Consider the following 26,406-nt stretch of genomic DNA (forward strand, 5'->3'; position numbering starts at 1 on the left):
ATTCCAGCATTACAATGACCCAAAACACACTGCCAAGACACCAAAAGAGTAGCTCAAGAAGTAGCACATTAAAGTCCTGGAGTGGCCTAGCAGTCCCCATATCTTAGTCCCATAGAAAATATGTGGATGGAGCTGAAGGTTCGGGTTACCAAATATCAGCCTTAAAACCTTAATGACTTGGAGAGGAGAGGAGGGGAAGAAGAGTGGGACAAAATCTCTCCTGAGATGTGTGCAAACCTGGTGGCCAACTACAAGAAATGTCAGACTTCTGTGATTGCCAACAAGGGTTTTGCCAACAAATACCAAGTCTTGTTTTGCAAAGGGGTCAAATACTTATGTCAATCATTAAAATGCAAATCAATTCATAACTTTTTTGAAACGCGTTTTTCTGGATTTTTTTTGTAGGTATTTTGTTTCTTACTGTTAAAATAAACCGGCCATTAAAATTATAGACTGATCATTTCTTTGTCAGCGGACAAACGTACAAAATCAGCAGGGAACCAAATACTTTTTTTTACCTCACTGTAGATCACCTGCAAGAACTGAATGCAGTTTCCTCCAACATAGATACAGCAATTTAGTAAGTAAGCTGTTTAGATTTTCTCTCATCAGAACCTTCTGATGACATATTTCTCAAGCTGCAAGGGCTGCTTATATGCACATTAGCTGATCCCTTAACCAAATATTCAAAATAATGTCTGTGCCCACCTAGCAAAGCCATGCTGTGCCAGTGCATTATCATGTTATTACCAGGCATTTACAGCAAAGCTCAGAGGTAAGAATGTACCATGGTGAATGCTTACGTAAAGCCATCTGTCAGGGAATATATGTATATTTTTGAACTATAGTAGTTGCATCTATACAAGTTTCCTGTCTTATTTATAAGTGAAATGATCATCAGTCTTTTAAAATAAAAGCGGCAGAGATTAAAACTTGAATTTAATCTCTGCTTTAATTTTGGCAAGTTACATTATTAATGCCACATACAGATGACAGCACCTACTGCATCCTATGAACATTGGAGCAGTCAGCCTATATTGTTTTGGCACAAAACCAGTATGGCACAGTAATAGGAGCGTACAAAAGATGGCTGGTTTCCAGTGTAGTCACAGCCTTTGTGCATGTCAGTGTAATGACAATTTACACTGGATGAACAGAGGATTTTGTTCGAACCATAAATATTTCTTCAATGGCCAACTGCTGTGAACTTGAAATTGTGAAGCACCAGTTATTCAGTTTGAGGCCTTTTGTTAATTTAGTGGTATGCGATTTAGTGACCTGACCTCAGGGGTTTTAAGCAATAGCTTCTTTTGTAGCTTGTCTGCTATATGTGTTCCAGTGAAATCTGAGTATAGTGTAATGAGTGCTTTAAAGTAACTGCAATCTGCAGTCTGGCTTCTTCTGGATATCAAATGGATCTCGTGGATTGTCATCAGTCTTTTCGATTCCCAAATTCTCCATTCCATTCAGTGCTGTAGCTGACCGGAAAATGTTCCAATCCTTCATCTGTAAAGAGTCATAACAAACAGGCCTAAATTTTTTCTCATTTCATATGAATTTCTCATATCTCAAATCTCAAACATTATCTGCAGTAAGGGTATCTATAATCTTTAAAGTCTGAAATCTCTTCAGAAAGCTCAGAAAAAAAAAAAAAAAAATCAACACAGAAAAAGGAAAAGCAGCTGGACACTTTCACTGTAGTTTATGTCAGTGGGTAACAATAGCGAACAGATTACATTTTCTAGCATTTCAATACAGTGGTTTTATTTTATGGACCCATTTTGGTTTCTGTTACTACCTATGAAAGCATTTCCCATGGTATATACGATTACTATTCCCATTATTCACATCACTCTAATGGACATGTCACAGGTAGGTTACCCAGTAGCGATGGGCTCGGGCGTGTTTGGATCGAGTCTGCCAAGAAGCCGGCACTGCACAACAGCAATCATAGGCAGCGTGTGTATGTGCAGCTGCCGGTCGGCAAATGCCTCACTGTCTATGACTGGTGGTGTGCAGTGACTGCTTTCTGGTGGGCTCGACATGAGCACGCCCAAGCCCATCACGATTACCCAATATGCATGCCACTCTTGATGATCTAAGTAGCCTCTGGACTACCTGTGACAGACACAAGAGGGAAAGGAGCTTGTACATTTGGTGGAGGGGGGAATATGGTGTGGGGTTATTTTCAGAGGTTGGGCTTGGCCCCTCGTTCCAGTGAATGGAGCTCTTAAGGCATCAGCATACCAAGAAATTTTGGACAATTTCATGCTCCCAAATTTGTGGGAACAGTTTGGGGTTTGCCCTTCCTGTTCCAACATGACTGTGTACCAGTGCACAAAGCAAGGTCTATAAAAGACATGGATGAGCAAGTTTTGGGTGGAGGAATATGACCGGCCTGCACTAGTCCTGACCTCAACCTGATAGAACACCTTTGGGATGAATTAGAGTGCAGACTGCGAGCTAGGTCTTCTTTCCAACATCAGTGCATGACCTCACAAATGCACTTCTGGAAGAATGGTCAAATATTCCCATAGACACACTCCTAAACCTTGTGGACAGCCTTCCCAGAAAAGTTGAAGCTGTTATAGTTGCAAAGGGTGGGCCAACTCAATATTGAACCCTACGGACTAAGACTGGGATGCTATTAAAGTTCATGTATGTGAAAAGGCAGGCGTCCCAATACTTATGGTAAAATAATGTAGTTCTCTATCTTTCGCCTCCCATAGTGCATAATGGCCAGACACAAAGCGTTTTCACGTAGACGTGGAGGAGGGGTTCTTTGTTCTGGGTTGGCTCTCGATCTGAGCTTACACAGCAGTGACACATCAGTGTTTTTTTTTTTTTTTTTTTTTGAAGGAAGGAGCTTTAGCGCGTGAACAAGGGAGCAAATGGAAGCAAATAAAGCATCTATCTAGCAAATATCTTGCTATCCCTTTAAGATCCACTGTGACAAAGCCATGTTTGATTTTACATTTAAAACAATACAGAAAAAAATTTTAAGCAAGAAAAACTTTAGAAGAGGTTTTTATTTGTTTACATGCTCCTGTTAATGCCATTGCTAAGCGGAAAACATTATCACACACTACGTAAACCCCTGCCAATTAGTGAACAGTGGGGTTGATTTACTAAAGCTGGAGAGTGCAAATCTAGTGAAACCCTGCATAGAAACCAAACAGCTTCCAGGTTTATTGTCGAAATCTAATTGAACAAGCTGAAGTCAGACGCTGGTTGGCTACCATGCAGAGCTGTACGAGATTTTTCACTCTCCAGTTTTAGTAAGGGTCCTTTTACACGGGCTTTCTGCCCGGCGGACTCAGTTTTGCTCAGCGGGGTCCGATCCACCGATCCCCGCTAAACAAGCGGATGACAGGTCCGTCTCAGCTCACTGTGCTGGATTTCACGAACAGGGTCGGTTCGGATAGCAGCGGGCGTCAGCGGACATGTCACCGCTGACATCCGCTGCTCCATAGGGGTGCATGGAGCATCCGATTAGGTCCGCCTGAAAAACTGACAGGCGGACTTGATCGGAAAGCCAGTGTGAAAGGGGCCTAAACCAACCCTAGTGCTACCAAGGAGTTCTGACAGTATGACCACTAGAGATGGGCTAAGGCGGGTTTGGGATCTTAGTTCCCCTGAAGACGTCAGACATAGACTGATGAAATGGCGTTGGGTGGTGTTTGAGATGTCATTTCCGGTCAGCTGGAACGCAAACCAGCGATTTCTATACAATACATGCTGATCCCGGTCTTCTTTGATGTCAGTGCAATACAACCTTTTTTTAGTAAAAAAACTGAATTTTTGTAAAATCTTACCTGTAAAATTCCTTTCTCTGAGTGCTCCGACAGTCGCCGCCTCTTCATATTCGTCACATATGGGGTATTAGACTTTGCTCCGAAGGAGTAGCTAGGCAACAGAATATGTTAACAATAAAGCTTTTAACATATCCCACCCTCAAGGGGTGGTCCCCTCAGTCAATACCCTCCTACTTCCTGCAACCATATCTCAGTTTTAGTGGAATAGCAGTAGAGTATACAACCAAACCCCAAAAGAGGGACGGGGGCGGCGACTGTCGGAGGACTCAGAGAAAGGAATTTTACAGGTAAGATTTTACAAAAATTCCGTTTTCTCTTACGTCCTCCGACAGTCGCCGCCTCTTCATATTCGTCACATATGGGGACGTCCCAAAGCAGTGCAAACATGAGGGGTGGGAAACGCATCCGCGCCGAAAGGCAACGCAGTCTCCGCATCAAAGAAAGGAACCTTACCAAAGGAAGGAAACCAGCTGGGCAACAGCAAAAAACAAGTGCTCAAAAGGAGCAACAACCCAGGAAAAGACAAAAAACCCAGGGGATACAAAACTTATCCCAACAGCCAGGAGTCCCCAACAAGGGGCCCTAGGGAACAGCCGCACTAAGAACCTTGCGGCCAAAGGAAGCATCCGCCGATGCCTGAACATCTACTTTGTAGAATTTTGTGAAAGTGTGCACGGTCGACCAAGTCGCCGCCTTACACACCTGGGCTACAGAAGCCCCATGACGACAGGCCCAAGACGTACTCAGAGATCTAGTAGAGTGCGCCTTCACAGGCACAGGGGGAACCTTCCCCTGCAAAGCATAGGCCTGTTCAATGGTCTGCCTGATCCATTTGGCGATGGTAGAGGCCGAAGCCGCCATGCCCTTCCGAGGACCCTCTGGAAGAACAAACAAGGAGTCCGTCTTTCGAAAAGACTCAGTCGATTTAAGGTAAACCCTTATCGCCCGAACAACATCCAGAGAATGCAATCTCACCTCCTTTGGATGTTTAGGCTTCGCGCACAACGAAGGCAAGACAATATCCTCATTAAGATGGAATTCCGAAACTCGTTTCGGAAGAAACGAAGGATTAGGTCGCAAGACCACCTTATCCAAATGAATAACCAGGTACGGAGACTTGCAGGACAAAGCCGCCAGCTCCGACACTCTGCGAGCCGAAGTGATCGCCACCAAAAAGGCGACCTTTTTGGACAACATAGACAACGAGATCTCCCTGATCTGTTCAAAAGGAGCACGTTGTAACACAGATAGAACGAGATTCAAGTCCCAAGGGGGCAGAGGATCCCGCCTAGGGGGGACCAGATGCCGCACACCCTGAACAAAGGTGCCAACCAAGGAGTTGGAAGCCACGGGACGTTGAAACAAAACGGCCAGTGCAGACACCTGACCCTTTATCGTAGCCAGCGCCAAACGCTGATCAACACCCGTTTGAAGGAAAGACAGCACACGGGAAACCAAGTACGTGCGGGGTGAAAACCCCCTGGACTCACACCAGGCAAAATAGGCCTTCCAAGTACGGTAATAAACCTTCCCCGAGGAAGACTTCCTTGCGTTGATTAAAGTATGAACGACCTCTGGAGAGAGACCCCTCTCTTTCAGGACCTCGGTCTCAACAGCCAGGCCGTCAAAGCCAGCGACTGTAAAGCAGGATGGTATATCGGTCCTTGAGACAGTAGATCGTCTCGAAGAGGCAGACGCCACGGGGCGTCGACCGCCAGATTCACGAGGTCTGCGTACCAGGACCGGCGAGGCCAGTCCGGTGCCACAAGAATCACCGTGCTGCGTTCCGAGTGTAACCTGCGAAGGAACCTGGACAGCAACTGAATCGGTGGAAACGCGTACATCAGCCTGTACTGATGCCACGGGGCCACTAACGCGTCCGACGCGTCTGCCCGAGGGTCGCGCGTCCTTGCCACGAACCTCTTCACCTTGTTGTTGAGACGAGACGCGAACAGGTCCACATCTGGAAGACCCCACTTCGCGCACAACATCTGGAAGACAGCCGGGTGGAGAGACCATTCCCCCTGATCCAGGGTCTGGCGACTCAGATAGTCTGCCTGCCAGTTCTCCACCCCCGGAATGTGAACCGCCGTTATCGCCGGGACATGAGTCTCGGCCCAAGACAGAATGTCGGCCACTTCTCGAGCCGCTCGGGCACTCCTGGTGCCCCCTTGGTGGTTGATGTAGGCCACCGCCGTGGCATTGTCCGTCTGCACCCGAACCGGGCAGCCCTGCAGCCGGTCCGTCCAAGCGATGAAGACAGAGACTTATCGCACGCAGTTCCAGAATGTTGATCGGAAGGGAAGACTCCCCCTCCGACCAAGTCCCCTGGGCGGACAGAACGCCCAGAACTCCACCCCAGCCCGACAGGCTGGCATCCGTGGTGATTACCGTCCACGAGATCGGACGAAACGACTTGCCCCCGGACACCAACGGGGACTGGAGCCACCACAGAAGGTTTTCTCTGGTGCGATGACTCAACGAGATTTGAAGATCCAGAGATTGAGGTCGCTCGTCCCACCTGGACAGGATCTCCGCTTGGAGACCCCGCGTGTGAAACTGGGCGAATGGAATCGCCTCGAAGGCCGAGACCATCAATCCCAGACATCTCATACACGTCCGCAGAGACGAGTGCGGAACGTCCCTGAGGGACCTGACTTCCTCCTGGAGAGTCCTGAGTTTGTCTTCCGGCAGGAAGACCTTCGCCTGCACCGAGTCCAGAATCATTCCCAGATAGGGAAGGCGAACCGACGGACTCAGTGTCGACTTTGGAAAATTTATCGTCCAACCAAACTCCTGCAGAGTTTGCATCGTGACAGACAGGTCCTTCTCCAGACCCTGGCTGGTCGCAGACCGAACCAGAATGTCGTCCAGATACCCCAGGACAGAAACGCCCTGGGCCCTCAATAATGCCAGAACCGGTGCAAGCACCTTGGTGAAGACCCGCGGAGCCGAGGCGAGACCAAAGGGCAACGCCACGAACTGGCAGTGATCCTCCGCAATGGCAAATCGAAGGTATCTCTGGTGACCCTCGAAAATGGGGATGTGAAGATACGCATCCTTCAAATCGATGGAGGCCATGAATTCCCCCGGAACCAGGGCAGCCACCACCGACCGCAGGGATTCCATGCGGAACTTGCGAACCCGCACAGAGCGGTTCAGAGCCTTCAAGTCCAGAATTGGACGAACCTTGCCCTCCTTTCTGGGCACGGTGAACAGATTGGAATAAAACCCCCGAAACCTGTCCCGATGAGGCACCGGAACCACCACTCCCTGAGCCCTCAGGTCCCGCACCGCCAGGTGCAGGTCCCGCAAGCGCTCTGGAGACAGTTGAAGATTTGAGGGAAAAAATCTGCTCTCCGGCCGAGAGAGAAACTCGATCTTGTAACCAGATCGAACGATTTCCTGAACCCATCTGTCCCGCACACGGGCCAACCAGGGCTGAAGAAAACCGAGCAAGCGTCCCCCCACCCCAAAACTGGGTGAGGGCGCCCCTTCAGGCCGAACTGTTATGGGCTGCAGATCCGGATTGGCCGGACTTCTGTTTACCAGACCAGGGCTTCTTCTGGGAGCCTTGACCTTTGAACGGTTTGCCCTTGTAGTGCGGCCGAAAGGCACGAAAGGACCCCTGAGGGGGCCGAAAATTAGCATGCTTCTTCCCAGAAGCCCCCTTAGCCTTGGGGAAATGGGGCAAGAGAGTGCTCTTACCCCCGGTGATCCCCTTAATCAACACATCCAGGGACTCCCCAAAAAGGCGAGACCCATCATAAGGTAGATTGGCCAAGGTCTTACGTGAAGATTGGTCCACCGACCAACATTTTAACCAAACCAGGCGGCGAGACAACACCGCCACGCTGTGCACACGTGCAGCCAACGGAACCAGGTCCAGGTCCGCATCACACAGATACATGACACCCTGGTGGATTTGATCCACCATATCCAGGGTCGCCGGCGAGGCCGAGTCGGCCACTAGGACGCGCCTAAGCATCTGCGTCCAACTTGCGATCGCCTGGGCCGCCATGAGAGAAGCAAACAGAGCCTTAAGCATAGAACCCGTAACAGAATAAGTATGACGGGCAAGAGACTCCAGTCTCCTATCCGTGGCATCACGGAACACAGGGGAATCCTCTGCAGGAATCGCAGTGGCTTTGTTCAAAACCGCAATTGCGTGATCCACTGGGGGAGGCACACACCACCTTTCATCAGTGGAAGGCGAAAAAGGATAACGCAGCTTGAATCTACTTGGTACCGCAAAAGGTTTGCGCAGATTGCGCCATTGATCCTTAACAGCGCGCTGAAAATCATCATTGCAGGGAAAAACCTGCGGCGTCCTGCGTTTTCTCTGCGTCCCATAAGCCGCCAAGGCAGCGGGGGGACACACTTCGTCCTGCAAACGCAGCGTTTGCTTAATGGAAGCAATCAACTCATCCATGATTGCAAGCTCTTCAGGCGAGCCAGGGGGAGAATTATCAACCCCCTCAACTTCAGCCTCCACCTCAGAACCCACTAGATCAAGAGAGGAGCGGGACCCCGATAAGGAGGCCCCCGCCATAACAGCCCCATCACCTTCACCCTCAGAATCAGAGGAAAAAGCAACTCTGGGCCTTTTAGTAGATTGAGCAGCCACCAGCATCTGCACCTGAGCAGCAAGGCCAGCCACAATAGTGGCTAAATCCCCCCCTGGGGGGGAAACAGCGGTCCCCTGGCTTTCCACCAATGCTGTAGGAAATTTGCCCTCCCGAGAATCCATTGCCCCTGTAATGCCAGACAACAAAGGGTTAACTGCCCCTTTTAAGCAAGCGCGGCAAGCGCAGCCCACCGCACCACACTCAAGCACAATAAGACCCCCACAGGGAATATGCAAACTGAACACAGGCAATGGATAGCAAGAACAGAAGGATAAAACCTGAGGAGACCCTCGCCGCTGCTGCTGCCTCGATCGGTGTTCCTGGAAAGAGGAAGTGATGCTGCCAGGGCGCTCTATGTAAGCCTATGGAGGCTACAAGAAAATGGCCGCCATGCATGTAAAACATGCGGCCGGAGCGAGTGTAGGCAAAATGGCGTCGTTTGGCGCCGAAACCGCCGCTCCACAGTGCATTAAAACACACATTACATTCCAAAATCAGAATACATGTCAGATCGCCGCAGCGATCGCTGTATATGCCCAAACATGCCAGAAAAACATGCCCCACAGCACACAGCTTCTCACACTGACCAGTCTGACACACACAGTGTCATACAGCTCCCCCCCCCCCCTTGCAGCCCACAGCATGCAGCCGAGAGATAGGGAGACAAGCAGTGTGAATAGAGGCAGGTTACACAGTCCCAGACTGACACACCCCCAGACAGACAGGTCCCCACATAAATACACTTACCTCACATGGCGTGGGGGACCCGCACAGGCGAACAAGCCGCTGCACAAGAGGCAGGGAGAGTCGCATTCAAGACGCACACAATGGGGGTTAAGAAACCGCACAGCGTCCAGTGAGGTAGCCACCTCACCAATCATCCCTGCACCGAACAGGGATGGGTCGTTCACTGTGCCAGGAGCGTTACCTGGCTGAACGCTCGATGGCAGACTGGGAAGCCACTGACCCACGACCTGCGACCAGGGGGATCAGCCCGAGACCCAGTCCGCATGATCCTCTTCATCCGAAGAACTAACGCTGACAAAACAACAGCTAAGTAAAGGTAGAGAGAAAACTCAAACAAAATTTTAAAAAGAAGAAAGAGTCTGGGACAGAAAGACCCAGCACAGAGAGAGCCAGCCACTCCTGACAAGCTAGACATTAAAACTGAGATATGGTTGCAGGAAGTAGGAGGGTATTGACTGAGGGGACCACCCCTTGAGGGTGGGATATGTTAAAAGCTTTATTGTTAACATATTCTGTTGCCTAGCTACTCCTTCGGAGCAAAGTCTAATACCCCATATGTGACGAATATGAAGAGGCGGCGACTGTCGGAGGACGTAAGAGAAAAAATGATTTGAAATACTGCACCATGAGAGTGTTTCTTCCTCTCCCTCGCTATATGGCAACACTGGAGCTTTGAATACGCTATTTATATACATATTGAATGGATGACAGTAGCAGTTTGAATTAATTCCTGTGACCTCATGTATGACATCTTGGATTTTCCCATATGTGCAATTTGACTCCCTGTAATAGGGGTTAATTAAGTCTGGTGAGTTTATTGTGAGTCTGCATGCTGTTGGAGAGGAGCCTTTCCTACACTCACTGAGGACGTTATTCACGTGTGGGGTTATATATTGGCTTCACAATTTTTATGTATTTTCTATAATTTAACCACTTGCCAACCAGCCCCTGTAGTTTTACAGCAGCAGGTCAGCTCTGTTACGCGAAACGAGGTACCAGTACGTCGCTTCGTGTAATAGACAGTTTGGGTGGGCACATGCGCCGATTGGCCAGAGGAGGAGCCAATCAGAGGGTCACCCGCAATTGCTCCCCATGGAGACAGAATGGCGGTCTGCCTATGTAAACAAGGCAGACCGCTGTTCCTATCACAGATGAACACAGGTATCCTGTGTTGCTACTATTTATTAACACAGGTCTCAGTGCTCATCTATTGAGTACATCCCCAACACAGTTAGAAAGCATCCCCTAGGAGCACACTTAACCCTTTTATCGCCCCTGGTGTTAACCCCTTCCCTGCCAGTGTCATTAGTACAGTAACAGTGCATATTTTTAGCACTGTTTACTGTAGTAATGCCACTGGTCCCATCAAAAGTGTCAGTTAGGTGTCCGATCTGTCTGCTGCAGTCTACTAACTAAATAAATAAAAATTACATAAATCGATCCCCTCGTTTGTAGACGTGATAACTTTTGCACAAACCAAGCAATATACACTTATTGGGATTTTTTTTTTTACAAAAAATGTGGCAGAATACATATTCGCCTAAAGTAATGAAAAAATGGGATTTTGACTTACCCTAAAATCCATTTCTCTGATGTTTATTGACGGACACTGCTCCTGATTCTTCTTAACCATTGGATTATACTGCCCTTTACATGAGTAGGACACTAGGCAGGAAAAAGCTTAACTAGGCCTATGGGCAGCCCCAGGGGGGATACACCCACTCTCAGCTTTAGGCACTCAGTTTTGTTACAAGCAGTGTCAGACGAAAGCCAACTCCACAGAGGGGTGGGTGCTGTGTCCGTCAATTAACATCAGAGAAATGGATTTTATGGTAAGTCAAAAAATCCCATTTTCTCTTTCGGACACAGCTCCTGATTCTTCTTAACCACTGGGATGTCCCAAAGCAGTGTTAAACATGAGGGGTGGGAAAAACATCAGAAAAAAATTCCCAAGGCTAACCATAGCCAATCAGGTAACATAGAGCTCTACCATAAACAACTGGAGCTCACCTGAAAAACAATACACCCTCAAAGAGGACCAGGTCCTCTAAACAGCAGCATGCAAAACCTTACAGGCAAAGAAAGCATCCGCAGATGTCAGCACATTCACTTTATAAAAATTTTGTAAAAAAGTGTGCACCGACGACCAGGTGGCCGCCTTGCAAACCTGGGTCACTGACGCATGACGACAGAAAGCCCAGGAGGCACTAGGTGCCCTAATAAGAGTGCTCCTTGACAGGGAAAGTAGGAACCTTACCCATGATGGAATAGGCCTGAACCACCGTCTGTCTGATCCATCTAGAAATGGTCGCAGAGGAAGCGGACTACCCTTTGTGAGGTCAGTCCATGAGCACAATAGAGAGTCTGACTTCCTAAAAGACTCCATAACTGGCAGATACACCCTAATTGCCTGGACCACATCCAAGGCATGCAAGGAAATCCTTTGGATGTTTAGGCCTGGGACACAGGGAAGGCAACACAATGTCTTCAGTCAAATGAAAGTCAGAGACCACCTCAGGAAGGAGTGATGGACAGGGGCGAAGCACCACCTTATCCTTGTGAATCACTATGAGGTGAACGACAGGATAATACCGCCAGTTCCAAAACGCTGCGTGCAGAGGTGAAAGCCACCAAAAATAGTCACCTTCTGGGACAGTGAAAGCAGGAAAAGCTCAAAAATATTTTCAAATTAGGATCCCAACCAAATGTCAGACACCCTGATGAAAGGTACGCACCAGGGAGTGTGTGGCCAAAGGTCGTTGGAAAAAAAGTTCAAGGAAGGTTAAGATCCAATCCACCAAGAAGAAGCGAGAATGAACCCCAAGAGATTCACACCGCGCAATATATGTCTTCTACGTACAATGGTAGATCCTCCTAGAAGTAGATTTCCTAGTTTTTAACAACGTAGGAATCACAGACTCAGACAAACCTCTATCCTTCAGTACCTAGCGTTCAACAGCCAAGCCGTCAAAGCCAGCGACTATAAAGCAGGATGGAAGATTGGTTCTTGGGACAGCAGATCCTCCCTGAGAGGAAGTCACCAAGGAGCATCGGCAACCAGCCGTACCAGATTGGCGTACCAAGACTGGCTAGGCCAGTCTGCAGTCACTAGAATGACCAGAATCCTTTCTGCCTTGATCCTGCACAGGAGTCGTAGAGGACTTGAACAAATCAGCAAAACACTTCTTATGCCCCCTTGGTGATTGACACAGACCACGGCCGTGGCCATGTCCGAATGAATTCGTACCGGACATCCCTGAAGACGAATTGTCCAATGAGCCAGACAAGTCTGATTGCTCAGAGTTCCAGTACATTAATTGGCAGTCTGGACTCCCTGAGCACATCTGTGCTGAGGACGCCTCCCCACCCAGACAGGCTGGCATCCATGGAGACAACTGTCTAGTACAGGGGGAGATGGATTTCCCCTGTCAAAGCGCGGGAGAATTAAGCCACCTCCAGAGACTGTGGATTCTTGTCCCATTTCACCAGAATCTCTTTTGCAAAGCTCTTGTGTGGAACTGTGCAAACAGACGGCCTTGAAAGTGGACAACGGCCCAGCACCCGCATGCAAGTCCGGAGGGATGACCGTCTGAACAACAGAAGCTGAATGGTCTCCTGCAATGTCTAGAGTTCTTCCAGAGGAAGAAATACTCAGAATCCAGAGTCAGACCCATATACAGTAGTTCAGTTTTTGAGGACAGAACCAAAGCAGACTTCTGAAGGTTTAGAATCTAACCAAACTCCCTCAGAGCTAGCAGAGTAATCTCCAGATGTCAATCAGAGCAGTCAGAAACTCTGCTCGCAGAAGATTGCCCAGGTACCCCAGTACCGCGATCCCCCCCTGATTTAAACAATGCCAGCACCGGGGCCAACACTTTTGTGAAGACCTAAGGAGCGGAGGCGAGACCAAAGGTCAACGCAAACAAACTGATACTGCTCCTCGCCCACGGCAAAACGGAGGGAGCGCTGGAGACCAGCACATATTAGAATGTGTGGGTAGGCATCCTTGATGTCAATAGAAGCGAGAAGGAAACCCCTGGATGTAGGGACGCTACTACCATGCGAATGGAATCAATGCAGAATTTCAGTACCCGCACAAAGCAGTTTAGCGCCATAAGGGTCCAGAATTGAATGTGCCTTGCTTCTTGGGAACTGTAAAGAGGTTTGAGTAAAAACCCCTGGAAAAGATCTGAAGTTGGTACCGGACAATTACCCCTTAAAGTAACAAGTTTTGCACTGCCCCAAAGAGACCCTGTAAGCGATCTGGGGATAGTGCAGGTTGGAAGGGAGACTATTTCCAGAGGAGAAGACCAATCTCGATCTTGTAGCATGACCGAATAACTTTGTGGACCCACTCGTCCTTTACCAGGGAGGTCCATGGATCTGGAAATCAACGAAGACGTCCCCCCACCCCAAATACGTGTGAGGGCGCCCCTTCATGCAGAGGAAGCTTTGTCTGCAGGTCTGGAAGAGCCCGCTCGAGGCTTGCCAGACCAGGTCCTCTTGGAACCTCCGGTGGAGGCCCTGACTTTTGATCCCTTGTCTTGAGACCCTGGAGGGATGAAAAAAATCTCTCATGAGCCGAGGAGAATGGTCCACGTCCTTGGTAGCCAGCGGAAGAAAAGTACACTTCCCCCTGTGAGACCCTTAATGATGTCATCTAAGGAAGTCCCAAACAAACGTTCCCCTACAAGGGGGAGATCAGATAAGGCCTTCTTAGAAGTCTGGTCTGCAGACCAGCCTTTCAGCCAGATAATACGCCGAAGGATCACTGCTGATACAGATAGCCTAGAAATCAAAAGGAGCGGCATCTAAAGAAGCATCACAAAAACTGTAGCCCCTGGATCAACTGATCTGCCAGCTCCGCAAGACAGGGGGAAGCAGTTTCCCCTCCAGATCCCGGCGTAAACATTTAGCCCACTCGTTTAGAGTTTGCGACACCAGGGCAATAGTAAATACTGGCCTAAGTGCTGAACCAGCCACAGTGAACATATTGCGGGCTAGAACCTCCGCCCTCCTATTAGCTGGATCTGTAAAAGCCGGAGACTCCTCAACCAGAATGAATGTACAGTGAAACCTCGGTTTACGAGTACCGCGGTTTGCGAGCATCTTGAAAGACGAGCAAACATTTTTTTTTTTGCTTCAATATACGAGCGGCGCCGGCACCCAGAAGTGACGCCATCAGCCGAGTGTCTCGGACTAATGCAGCGTGGATGGGCGGATGGAACCCCTGCACCTGCATACTGAAGAGAGCTAAGGCACACGTGAGTTGTTAAAGGAACCTAAATACAGTACACAGGGCTGAACACAATGCCTTTGACAGTATACAGGGCTGGTGAGCTATGTACAGTACTGTGCAGTATGTTCTTTTCACAGCCTGGGGACCCATTATAAACAAACTTTTGCTACTGTGGCACAAAAGAAAGTACAGTACAGTACTGTACAGTGCTGATGTATCCTATTACAGTATCCTTGACAGTATGTATTCATCATGACCTGTACTGTATAGGAAATGAGTCCACAACATGTACAGATGGTCAATACTGTACAGTACTGTACAGGTACTGTACTTCTGTTCTCATATTCAAGAGCACATTAACTCCTACTGTATACTGTATTAGAGGAACTAATGTACTGTACAGTACTGTATACTGTACATACAGTATACATACAGTATACAGTAGTATAAAACAGCACTGCACCCTAGAACCACAATGGGCAAATTCTTCTTTCTCTTTCTCAATGCAGGATTGTGGGTTATCGTTTCCCCGTCTTTGTTGGCGTGCCTCACCAATAATGCCCCCAAGTAAGAAAAAAAAAAGGTGGAAAAGGAAGGCAGTAAGAAGAAGGGGGTGATTACAGTGGATGTTAAAAAATAAATCATTACAAAACATGAACAGGGTATGCGAGTGTCCGACATAGATTATATCAGAAGTCTACTTCGACAATTTGTACAATATTAAAGAAAAAAAGTAGAATTAAGGGGACTAGATGCAGCAAAAGGAGTCACTAGAGTATCAAAGCAGCGGCCACGTGTTCTGGAAGATGTAGAAAAGTTGCTTCTTGTCAGGATAAATGAGAAGCAACTAGCAGGTGATACTGTGTCCGAGAACATTATCTGTGAGAAAGCAAAGGCCTTGTACACCGACCTTGTAAGCAAACTGCCAGGTACATCGCAAGAACAGGAGGAAGGCTTCAAGGCAAGCAGGGGATGGTTTGATAACTTTAAGAGGAGAAATGGCATCCAGATGGTTGTGAGGCATGGAGAGGCTGCGAGTTCTGATGCTAAGGCAGCTGAGACATTTATTGCCGAGTTCCAAGAGCTCATGGTTTCCGAATGTTACCTGCCCCAGCAGGTTTTTAACTGCGATGAGACGGGGCTTTTTTGGAAAAAGATGCCAAAGAGGACCTACATTACAGCAGAAGAGAATGCAATGCCCAGTCACAAGCCCATGAAAGACCGTCTTACCCTCTTGTTTTGTGCTAATGCAAGCGGGGATTTCAAAATCAAACCCCTGCTCGTGTATCATTCTGAGAATCCTCGAGCCTTCAAGAAATACAAGGTGCAGAAGAGCCAGTTAAATGTTATGTGGAGGTCCAACAGCAGGGCTTGGGTCACTCGTATCTTGTTCGTTGAGTGGATCAATGAGGTCTTGAAGTTCCTTCCTCCCAATACCACTCCATTAATCCAGCCCATGGATCAGCAGGTCATTTCCAACTTTAAAAAGCTTTACACTAAAGCACTATTTCAGCTATGCTTCGAGGTCACTGAAGGAACAAACCTTAGCCTCCGAGAGTTTTGGAAAGATCATTTCCACATTGTGAACTGCCTTAAAATCATCGATAAATCCTGGAATGGGGTCACCAAGAGAACCCTCAATTCTGCTTGGAGAAAACTGTGGCCTGATTGTGTTCTTGGACATGACTGTGAGGGGTTTGCTCAGGAGCAGGAGCTGTCAGTTGTCGATGAAATTGTGTCCTTGGGTCAGACTTTGGGACTGGAGGTGAATGAGGATGACATGCAAGAGCTGGTGGAGGAACATAACCAGGAGCTGACCACCGAGGAACTGATGGATCTGCATCACGAGCAACAGCTAGAGGTTATGGAGGAGATCTCATCTGAAGAGGAGGATAAACAGGCAGAGGAATCCATCCCTTCAAATGAGATTAGGGAGATGTGTAAAATGTGGGAAGCAGTGCAGAATTTTGTAGAAAAGCACCACCCGAATAAGGCTGTAGTGGTGCGAACGATCAATCTGTTTAACAATGCAATGTCACATTTCCGCCAAATTCTCAAAAGGCGACAAAAGCAAGTGTCATTGGATAGGTTCCTTGTTAAAGTTAGTGATGGACATCCTACACAATAACCACCCTCCTCCTTTACACTCTCTCGTCTCCCTCACACCAGCTACAATTCTTTTCAAAGGCAAAGTGCAGGTTAGTTTCATTTTTACTGTACAGTACAGTACTGTATTTTGAAGTTCAGCTTAATTTGTTTTATTTCTACAGTACACTTTATACTGTGTTTTGTATTGCCATAATGAATAAATGTTTGTGGCACGAATCATCTGAGTTTCCATTATTTCTTATGGGAAAATCCACTTTGATATAAGAGCGCTTTGGATTACAAGCATGCTTCCGGAACGAATTATGCTTGCAAACCAAGGTTTTACTGTAGTTTTATTCAACTTGGAAACCGATGAGTTCGCTACAGGTGGGACCATCCCCCTTTTAAGCAGTTAATCCTCAGAAGGATACCGCAAGGCAAAAACGCTTCGGAACCACTTTTGCCTTGGACATTGCCTTTGCTTTTGGACAACCCCACTCTTTTTCGATAATGTTGTCAAAGTAAGCAGAAAGGGGAACACCCTCGGAACTTTGGAGGGCCAGTGGGTGCAGAAAGGGACCGTCGCCTCCGACGCAGCATCAGCCGTAACCTCCATTTTTAAAATTTCACGCAATGACACAAACAGTGCATCCACCAGCACCTTTTCATGCGTGGCTAGAGGAGCAGAGGAATCATCCTCGCTATCTGAGCACTCAGGGTGCGTGGACGTAGACCCAGCAGGGTGACTCGCTTCTGCAACAATTTCAGCAGAGGGCCGCCAACTGCGATCCCGCAAAAGGGACGTCGACCGAAGGCCCACCAATGGACCACCTACTGGATTCCGCAAAAAGGGGACAAGGGAGTCGCCCCCCGAGCCCCTCCATAGAGGCCCGCATAAGAGGAAATAGCCCCCTTTAAAAGGAGGCAACCCGCCGTGATGCGGACGTGCAGGTAGGGCATCCTTATGGTCCCGCAGCGCTAAAAAGGCCTCAATTTTTGTTTGTGCCCAGCTGCCTGAATGCGAGCCCCAGCGAAGCTGACCAACCAGGAGCAGCGGTTGCCCAAAATAGAGGCAGTGGCTTCAGCCACCCTCACAGGGGCGGCCCCACATAGTTTCAGACAAGTAGGCCGCAAAGCCATGGCCTAAATTTTTCTCCAGATCCGTCCGCGTGAGACGCGGACCCTAAACCATCCGCTCCCCCAGCACAACAGCCGCCGCAGGGAGCACAGAGGACATCCCTGCCCTAGTCATAAATCCCCAGGGTGGCAGGGAACCCTGCTCAACCGCACAGGAAAAACGCACACCAGAAAAACCTGGTCAGCAGCAACTCCAACAAGCCCCCCTTTAAAGCATGTGGCATAACCGGGGGGGGGGGGGGGGGCGGGGTCAGACTGGGGGAACCCTTTGGATCTAGATTATCCAGTCCGTCGCCCAGTCCAGCAATTGGTTGTAGACTCTCACAGGAATCATTGACGGACACAGCTACATATCTTCTTGACCGATGGGACGTCTCAAATCAGTGTCAATATGAGGGGTGGGAATAACACAGCAAGAAAAAAAAAGAAACAAACACTTCCCAAAGGCTAAACATAGCCAACCATTCAAAACAAGAGCTCAACCAGGAGCAACTGGAGCTCACCTGACAAAAATAACAAATACACTTTCAAAGAGGACTAAACCTCTCCAACAGCGGGCTGAAAAACCTTGCGGCCAAAAGAAGCATCCGCAGATGCCAACACATCCACTTTATAAAATTTTGTGAAAGTGTGCACAGACGACCATGTGGCCGCCTTGCATAGGTGCATCACTGACACCTGATCACGGAAGGCCCAGTAGGCACTAAACACCCTTGTAAAATGCGCCTTAACAGGGAAAGGAGGATCCTGACCCTTAATGGAATAGGTCTGCACCACCGCCTGTCTGATCCATCTGGAAATGGTCGCAGCAGACGCAGCCATCCCCTTATGGGGTCCATCCATAAGGACAAACAGAGAATCAGATTTCCGTAATGACTCGCCGTCAGGTACACCCTGATTGCCCGAGCCACATCCAAAGAATGTAAAGCAATATCTTTAGGATGCTAAGGCTTAGGACACAGAAAAGGCAACAAAATTGATTTAAATGGAAACCAGAGACGACTTTAGGAAGAAACGACTGACGGGTACGAAACCCCACCTTGTCTCTGTAATCCACCAGGTAAGGTGAATGACAGCACAATGCAGCCAGCTCCGACACCCTGCACACAGAAGTAATAGCCACTAAGAAAACGACCTTCTGTGTCAAAGTGTCTCACGTATATTTTCAAAGGGCGGTTCCTGAAAACCAAAAGCACCAAATTGAGGTCCCACAGAGGCAACGGCGACCTCACAGGGGGAGCCAGGTGGCGGACCCCTGAACAAAGGTTTGAACCAAGAATTTGTGGCCAACGGGCGCTGAAAGAAAAATCGCCAGGGCCAATATCTGGCCTTTGATGATACCCAAGTCAAAAGCTGATCTACACATCTTTGGAGAAACTCCAAGACACGAGACACTGAGAAGGAACGGAGGGAAACCCCCCAAGATGCACACCATGTAATGTACGCCCTCAAAACTCGATGATAAATCTTCCTAGAAGTAGATTTCCTAGCATTTAACAACGTAGGAATCACCGATTCAGATACCCCTCTAGCCTTCAACATCTGGCTTTTAATAGCCAGGCCGTCAAAGCCAGCGACTGTAAAGAAGGATGGAAGATCGGTCCTGGATTTACCAGATCTTCTCTGAGAGGGAGTCTCCAAGGGACATCGGCGACCAGCCGTACTAGGTCTGCATACCAGGACCTGTTAGACCTTGCTATGAACCTCTGCACCTTCCTGTCTTAGAATGCCAGCTACTTCCCGGGCCGCTAACGCACTTTTTGGTGTCCCCTTGATTATCGACATATGCCACGGCTGTGGCATTGTCCGATTTAATCTTCACTGGGCGCCCCTGCAGACGATCCGTCCAATTTTTTAGGCAAAGCCTCATCAGCCAAATTTCCAGGATACTGATCGGCAGACGGGACTCCTTCCGAGTCCAAACCCCCTGAGCCGGATCCGTACCCAAGACACCTCCCCATTGGGAGAGGCTGGCATTCGTTGTGACCACCGTCTAGTACAGGGGGAGAAAGGGTTTTCCCTGTCGAAGCGCCAAAGAGCGGAGCCACCAGATTAGGGATCCCTGGTATCATGCTTGATTTTTTCAAGCTGGAAACAGGAGGGTCCACCACTGGTGGACTAGTTCACTTTTTTAAAAGTGACCTTTCAAAAGGGTAACATACAGCAAAATGCTTGGGGACCACAAAAAGTCATTTTAGTTGTTGCCATTCCTTATACAGGAAAACCTGTCAAAATAAGGCACATAAGTAAACTTTGGAGTACGATGCGACTTATGCGTACCAAACGACCCAGTCACGTCCGTGGCTACATCAGCCACATCCTCCATCTTTAAAGTCTCACGCACTGCAGTAATACGTGCGTCTACTAGAGGCTTTTCATTTGCTGATGCGACCAAGAAGGAATCATTCTCACTATCTGCTGGATCAGGGGGTGTGATATTAACTCCCCCTGGAAGGACCACGTCCACAGCGGCATCCGGCTCAGAATCAGATATTAAGCAGGGGAAGGCAGGGGGACGCTTCCTCCAAGGCCTTTACCCACACTCCACTTCCACCCAGGACACTAAGGAATGCAGGACCGCCCGTCAGTGCAACCATGGAATGCTGGGGTTTTGAGGGACCTGCCACCTCCATGAGGGGGGTCAGTGGGGGAGATGCAAGCCTGAGGTGTTTTGGCAACACTAAAAGGATCCCCTCAAGGCTCAGGGTATCGATTAACAGAGAGAGAGAGAGAACAGGGACCCCAAAAGACTCAACCGGAGGAGGAGCGCCGAGATTTCAAACCCACCATCATCATGGACGCATTCTCTGCCCTGCAACCCCCACCAGACTCTAGGTCTAGTAGACAGGGAGGAATGTGAGTGGGGGAAGCCCAGCTCAGTGAGGGATTTAAAGATGGGAGGAAGGAACCTGCAGGCAGGTCCGACTGTCCCTGGAGGTTACCCGCACCCACCCCAAAGAAAACCATAGAGAGGGGAGTATGTACTTACCCTTCCATGGTGCGGTTAACGCTCCAGACAGAACTCCTCGCCACCGAAGTAGGGGAGTTGTCGGCCAAGAGACCGCTGTGACTCAGACCCAAGCCTGGTCATATGCGAACCTGCGACACGTTTAACCCGCGGGCCAGCCTCTGTCCATGAGGCTACGTCGCGGCTGACCTAGCGCTCGCTGGCTGGGCTAGGGGGACCACTGGATCTAGATTATCCAGCCCGTCGCACAGCCTGGCACAGTTGACTGTAAATCTCCCAAGAGAAAACAAAAAAGATTTAAGGAAGGAGAAAATTGCTAGGACCAGAAAAAACAGCTGGGAGCCTAGGTCCTTACTCCTGACTAGATAGAATAAAACTGATTACCTAGAGCAGAAAGGGGGGTATATACCAGCTGAGGACCTCCCATGGGCGTAGCCAGGTGTTTTTTGATCTGCCTAGTCCTACTACTGAAGGAGGCAATATAATCCACTGGTTATGATTTATGGAGTGTTGTGTCCGTCGATGAATGAAAGAGAAAACATTGTGATTCTATTAAAGCTATGCAGCAGGCTAGTCACAGAAATCCAGGCGGTGTTGCAATGAAGAAAGCTGAACACATTTGAACAGTCTTAGCATGGGCATTGCAGCAACAACAGCTGATCTCGACAGCTGATCTCTGCCATACAGCATCCAGGTGGCAAAAATATGGCGATCTATTTTCTGCCTGGAATTGAAAAACCTCTTTAAGAAATAAGAAAATTGCTAGCAATGTACTAGTTCTAAAACTACATTTGGCCCACCTGACATCTTTAGGGAGAAATTTGGCAATTCGGCAGATGAGGGTCAGTAACATATCAGTGTAGATAGTGCGAACAACTGAACAAGCAGGAGACCAAAACCAGATATAAAAGCAAGGGCTTATTCAGCGCTATAATCCATAGAATTGAGAGAAATGAGCAGCTGAACACCGGTATTGGTCAATACTAACAAATCCAAAACAAGCAATAAATATAAAAAATGGTGCAGCGCTAAAATGTTGAAACCAATAAACAGGAGTAATGTCCATAAAATTCAATAAATCTGGGAATGTTCATAAAATCCAAAGCCAAGATTGAGGTAAAGGTGACCCGTGTTGAGAAGTAGAAAAAAATCACCAAACATGCGTGATTCCACCACCACAGTTAATGCCAGCCTCTCACCTCCATAAACTGACCACAAGGGCCGTTGCGCTTTATCAGACTCTGGTGAACTCCTCCTGTCCCAGTCTTACAACCATAGAAACCACAGCACCTCAGCAGATCGGCATTAAGATTCCACATGAAAGGATAACAAGGACATCAAGTGCTCTCCGTTTCAAATTGGTACATTTATTCAGAATAAAAGCATATTACTCACAATCATAGCACTATTCCTAGTGCATCGGGAACAGCATGTCAAACATCCGAACGGTGTGCTCGAGCGTGCGGTCCTCTCAGAGCGTCGCGGGTGACGTCACAGCTCCTCCCCCGTACGCGTTGCGTCAATGGCCGTGACTTCTTCAGCAGGGGTACGGAGAGGGCGGCACCTGCGCGCCTTAAATAGATGATGCCTAGCAACCGGATGCTAATTCCCACAGCGGAAATGACGTGATGCCAATCTCCATCTTAGATGAGGGAAAGCTCCCAACTTCCGGGAGGCTCTGAAAGGCATAAAATAGACCGATACTTGGAGGGCTCATAACACGGAACTAAGGCACTCCTGGTCCATAAATATAAAAGCTAGAGTATTGCACAAATTCCAATTAGTAAAACAACTTTATTAGAGATGGCACATAGCCTAAAAATATAAATAAAATTAGAGGGAACAGAAAACTCAATCTGCCCTCAATAAATAGTGGCGTTTACCCACGAAGCTCCGAGAGGTCCACATACACTAAAAGAGCACCATTAAATATAAATCAAGGATTTTAAAAACAACAATTAAATAATTTAAAACGTATAAGTATTAAAACAAAAACAGGAACAAGATCAAAATAAACCTAACATATTACCTATTGGAAATTAAACAGTTTAAATCAAAATCAATATTAAGCCCGCCAGGTACTAAAACTTTAGTCTGATATATCCAGAATGATTCCCTGCGGCTTAACCACTTAAGCCCCGGAAGATTTTACCCCCATTCCGACCAGGGGGTATTTTGAGATTCGGCACTGCGTGAATTTAACGCACAATTGCGCGGTCGTGCGACGCTGTACCTAAACGAATTTGACGTCCTTTTTTTCCCACAAACAGAGCTTTCTTTTGGTGGTATTTGATCACCTGTGCGATTTTTTGATCACGCGCTATAAACAAAAAAAGAGCGTCAATTTTGCAAAAATAGCAATATTTTTCACATTTTTTTATATGAAATTCCCCCCAAAAAAAATGTAAAAATCAAAATTTTTAAAAATTTTCGGCCAATTTATTTTATGCTACCTATGTTTGGTAAAAAAAATCGCAAAAAGCGTATTTTGATTGGTTTGCGCAAAAGTTATCGCGTTTACTAACAAAGGGAAAGATTTTTGTCATTTTTGTTGTTTTTTTTTTTAACGCGTAATGGCGGCGATCTGCGATTTTTTTTGCGGTACTGCGACATTGCGGCGGACAGATCGGACCCTTGACTGACATTTTTGACACTTTTGGGGTTACCAGTGACATTTCTACAGTAATCAGTGCTATACATATGCACTGTTACTGTAAAAATACACTGGTAGTGAAGGGGTTAACTTTATTTGGAAGGGAGGGGCTGTGTGTGTCCCTAGGGGCGTGGTTTCTACTGTGATTGGCTGTGGCTCTAGCTGTAAGGACACTGATCAACGGATCTACATACCAGATCCGTTTTATCAGTGTCTTTGCAGCGAGGAGAATGACAGGCAGTTTGTTTACACAAGCTGCCTGACATTCTCCCTCTCCCCCGACGATCGCCGAGTGACCGGCGGACATCGGGTCCGCTGGTCACACGCGCGGGGGGGTCCGTGACCACGCGGGAGCGCGCCCCGGGGGGCGCGCGCTCGCTCCCTAGACCCTCACAAGCAAACAACGTAGCCCTACGTTAGTTTGCCTGTGAGGGGCTGACCGCCGACGTAGATAGTCGTGCGGCGGTCGGCAAGTGGTTAATTGTCTTACAAAATTGCCTCCTCTCCAGTGGCGTGTGGTTTTCTCGATACCCCAAAACATCAAACCCGTGGGGTCACACTGATGGTATCTTTTGAAGTGTTTGGGGACATTATGTTTATCTTTACCTTTACGGATTCTATTCATGTGCTCTCCTACTCTTACATGTAAGGCCCTCGTGGTCCTGCCCACATACTGGTAACCACACTTACATTCAAGCATGTACACAACCCCTTTTGTTTCACATGTGATGAAATCTTTGAGGACATGTACCTCTTGTGTAGCTGTGGCAACGAATTCTTTCCTTCGCTTAATATTACCTTTAGAGGTCTTACAGGCCGCACACTTGCCACAGGCATAGAATCCTTTTAAAGAGGGAAAGAGCGTATTGCCAGATTTGACAGGTGGGTCAACCACTCCTGGGGCTAGCCGATCTCGGAGTGTGGGCGCCCTCCGATACACAAACCTTGGCCTAGCCGGGAGTGCGGGACCCAATATCTTGTCATGCTGTAGAATAGGCCAGTGCTTGGCCACAATTTTTCAAACTTTCTGTACTGGATGTTGTAGTCCAGCACAAAGCAGAATTCATTATTAGAGGTGTTTTTTCTAGAAGACACGAGGGTAGTTTCCCTTGCAGTAGTGCTAACTCTAGAAAGTTCTTTCTCAATGTGTTCAGGGTCATACCCCTTTTCCAGAAATCTTGATGCCAGTTTTCGTGTCTTCTAGAAAAACCACCTCTAATAATGAATTCTGCTTTGTGCTGGACTACAACATCCAGTACAGAAAGTTTGAAAAAATTGTGGCCAAGCACTGGCCTATTCTACAGCATGACAGGATATTGGGTCCCGCACTCCCGGCTAGGCCGAGGTTTGTGTATCGGAGGGCGCCCACACTCAGAGATCAGCTAGCCCCAGGAGTGGTTGACCCACCTGTCAAATCTGGCAATACGCTCTTTCCCTCTTTAAAAGGATTCTATGCCTGAGGCAAGTGTGCGGCCTGTAAGACCTCTAAAGGTAATATTAAGCGAAGGAAAGAATTCGTTGCCACAGCTACACAAGAGGTACATGTCCTCAAAGATTTCATCACATGTGAAACAAAAGGGGTTGTGTACATGCTTGAATGTAAGTGTGGTTACCAGTATGTGGGCAGGACCACGAGGGCCTTACATGTAAGAGTAGGAGAGCACATGAATAGAATCCGTAAAGGTAAAGATAAACATAATGTCCCCAAACACTTCAAAAGATACCATCAGTGTGACCCCACGGGTTTGAAGTTTTGGGGTATCGAGAAAACCACACGCCACTGGAGAGGAGGCAATTTTGTAAGACAATTAAGCCGCAGGGAATCATTCTGGATATATCAGACTAAAGTTTTAGTACCTGGCGGGCTTAATATTGATTTTGATTTAAACTGTTTAATTTCCAATAGGTAATATGTTAGGTTTATTTTGATCTTGTTCCTGTTTTTGTTTTAATACTTATACGTTTTAAATTATTTAATTGTTGTTTTTAAAATCCTTGATTTATATTTAATGGTGCTCTTTTAGTGTATGTGGACCTCTCGGAGCTTCGTGGGTAAACGCCACTATTTATTGAGGGCAGATTGAGTTTTCTGTTCCCTCTAATTTTATTTATATTTTTAGGCTATGTGCCATCTCTAATAAAGTTGTTTTACTAATTGGAATTTGTGCAATACTCTAGCCTTTATATTTATGGACCAGGAGTGCCTTAGTTCCGTGTTATGAGCCCTCCAAGTATCGGTCTATTTTATGCCTTTCAGAGCCTCCCGGAAGTTGGGAGCTTTCCCTCATCTAAGATGGAGATTGGCGTCACGTCATTTCCGCTGTGGGAATTAGCGTCCGGTTGCTAGGCATCATCTATTTAAGGCGCGCGGGTGCCGCCCTCTCCGTACCCCTGCTGAAAAAGTCACGCCCATTGACGCAAGGGGTACGGGGGAGGAGCTGTGACGTCACCTGTGACGCTCTGAGAGGACCGCACGCTCGAGCACACCGTTCAGATGTTTGACATGCTGTTCCCGATGCACTAGGAATAGTGCTATGATTGTGAGTAATATGCTTTTATTCTGAATAAATGTACCAATTTGAAACGGAGAGCACTAGATGTCCTTGTTATCCTTTCATGTGGAATCTTAATGCCGATCTGCTTAGGTGCTGTGGTTTCCATGGTTGTAAGACTGGGACAGGAGGAGTTCACCAGAGTCTATGATAAAGCGCAACAGCCCTTGTGGTCAGTTTATGGAGGTGAGAGACTGGCATTAACTGTGGTGGTGGAATCACGCATGTTTGGTGATTTTTTCTACTTCTCAACACGGGTCACCTTTACCTCAATCTTGGCTTTGGATTTTATGAACATTCCCAGATTTATTGAATTTTATGGACATTACTCCTGTTTATTGGTTTCAACATTTTAGCGCTGCACCATTTTTTATATTCAAAACCAGATATAATTAAAGGGTCAGAAACAGTAAAATTTGGAAGGGAGAAGACTTACTCAGCAAAGGTTGGTAAAGTATAGCCAGCTTGTGTTTCAAATTCAGTGGGAAGTGGATGTGGACTAGATATACAAGGTCTGTGATAGATGGGGGAGAAAATAAGTATATAAACAAGCTAGTTTCAATCCCCTCAGACAAATAG

At 47.6% G+C, this 26,406-nt stretch overlaps 1 protein-coding gene across 2 annotated transcripts in view; it reads right to left on the bottom strand.

Moving 5' to 3' along the window:
• Positions 1–1,400: 1,400 nt before the first annotated feature.
• The window catches only part of PASK (PAS domain containing serine/threonine kinase), a 181,408-nt gene continuing 156,402 nt past the window's right edge, over positions 1,401–26,406 (bottom strand). For both annotated transcript variants that reach the window (XM_082251172.1, XM_082251171.1), the window contains exon 18: positions 1,401–1,506. In XM_082251172.1, the coding sequence (XP_082107298.1) occupies positions 1,433–1,506 (74 nt within the window). In that variant the 3' untranslated portion in view covers positions 1,401–1,432. The remainder of the gene's footprint in view (positions 1,507–26,406) is intronic.

The sequence above is a fragment of the Pelophylax lessonae genome (assembly GCF_965119305.1).
Source record: "Pelophylax lessonae genome assembly, chromosome: 3".
NCBI classification, from domain to species: domain Eukaryota; kingdom Metazoa; phylum Chordata; class Amphibia; order Anura; family Ranidae; genus Pelophylax; species Pelophylax lessonae.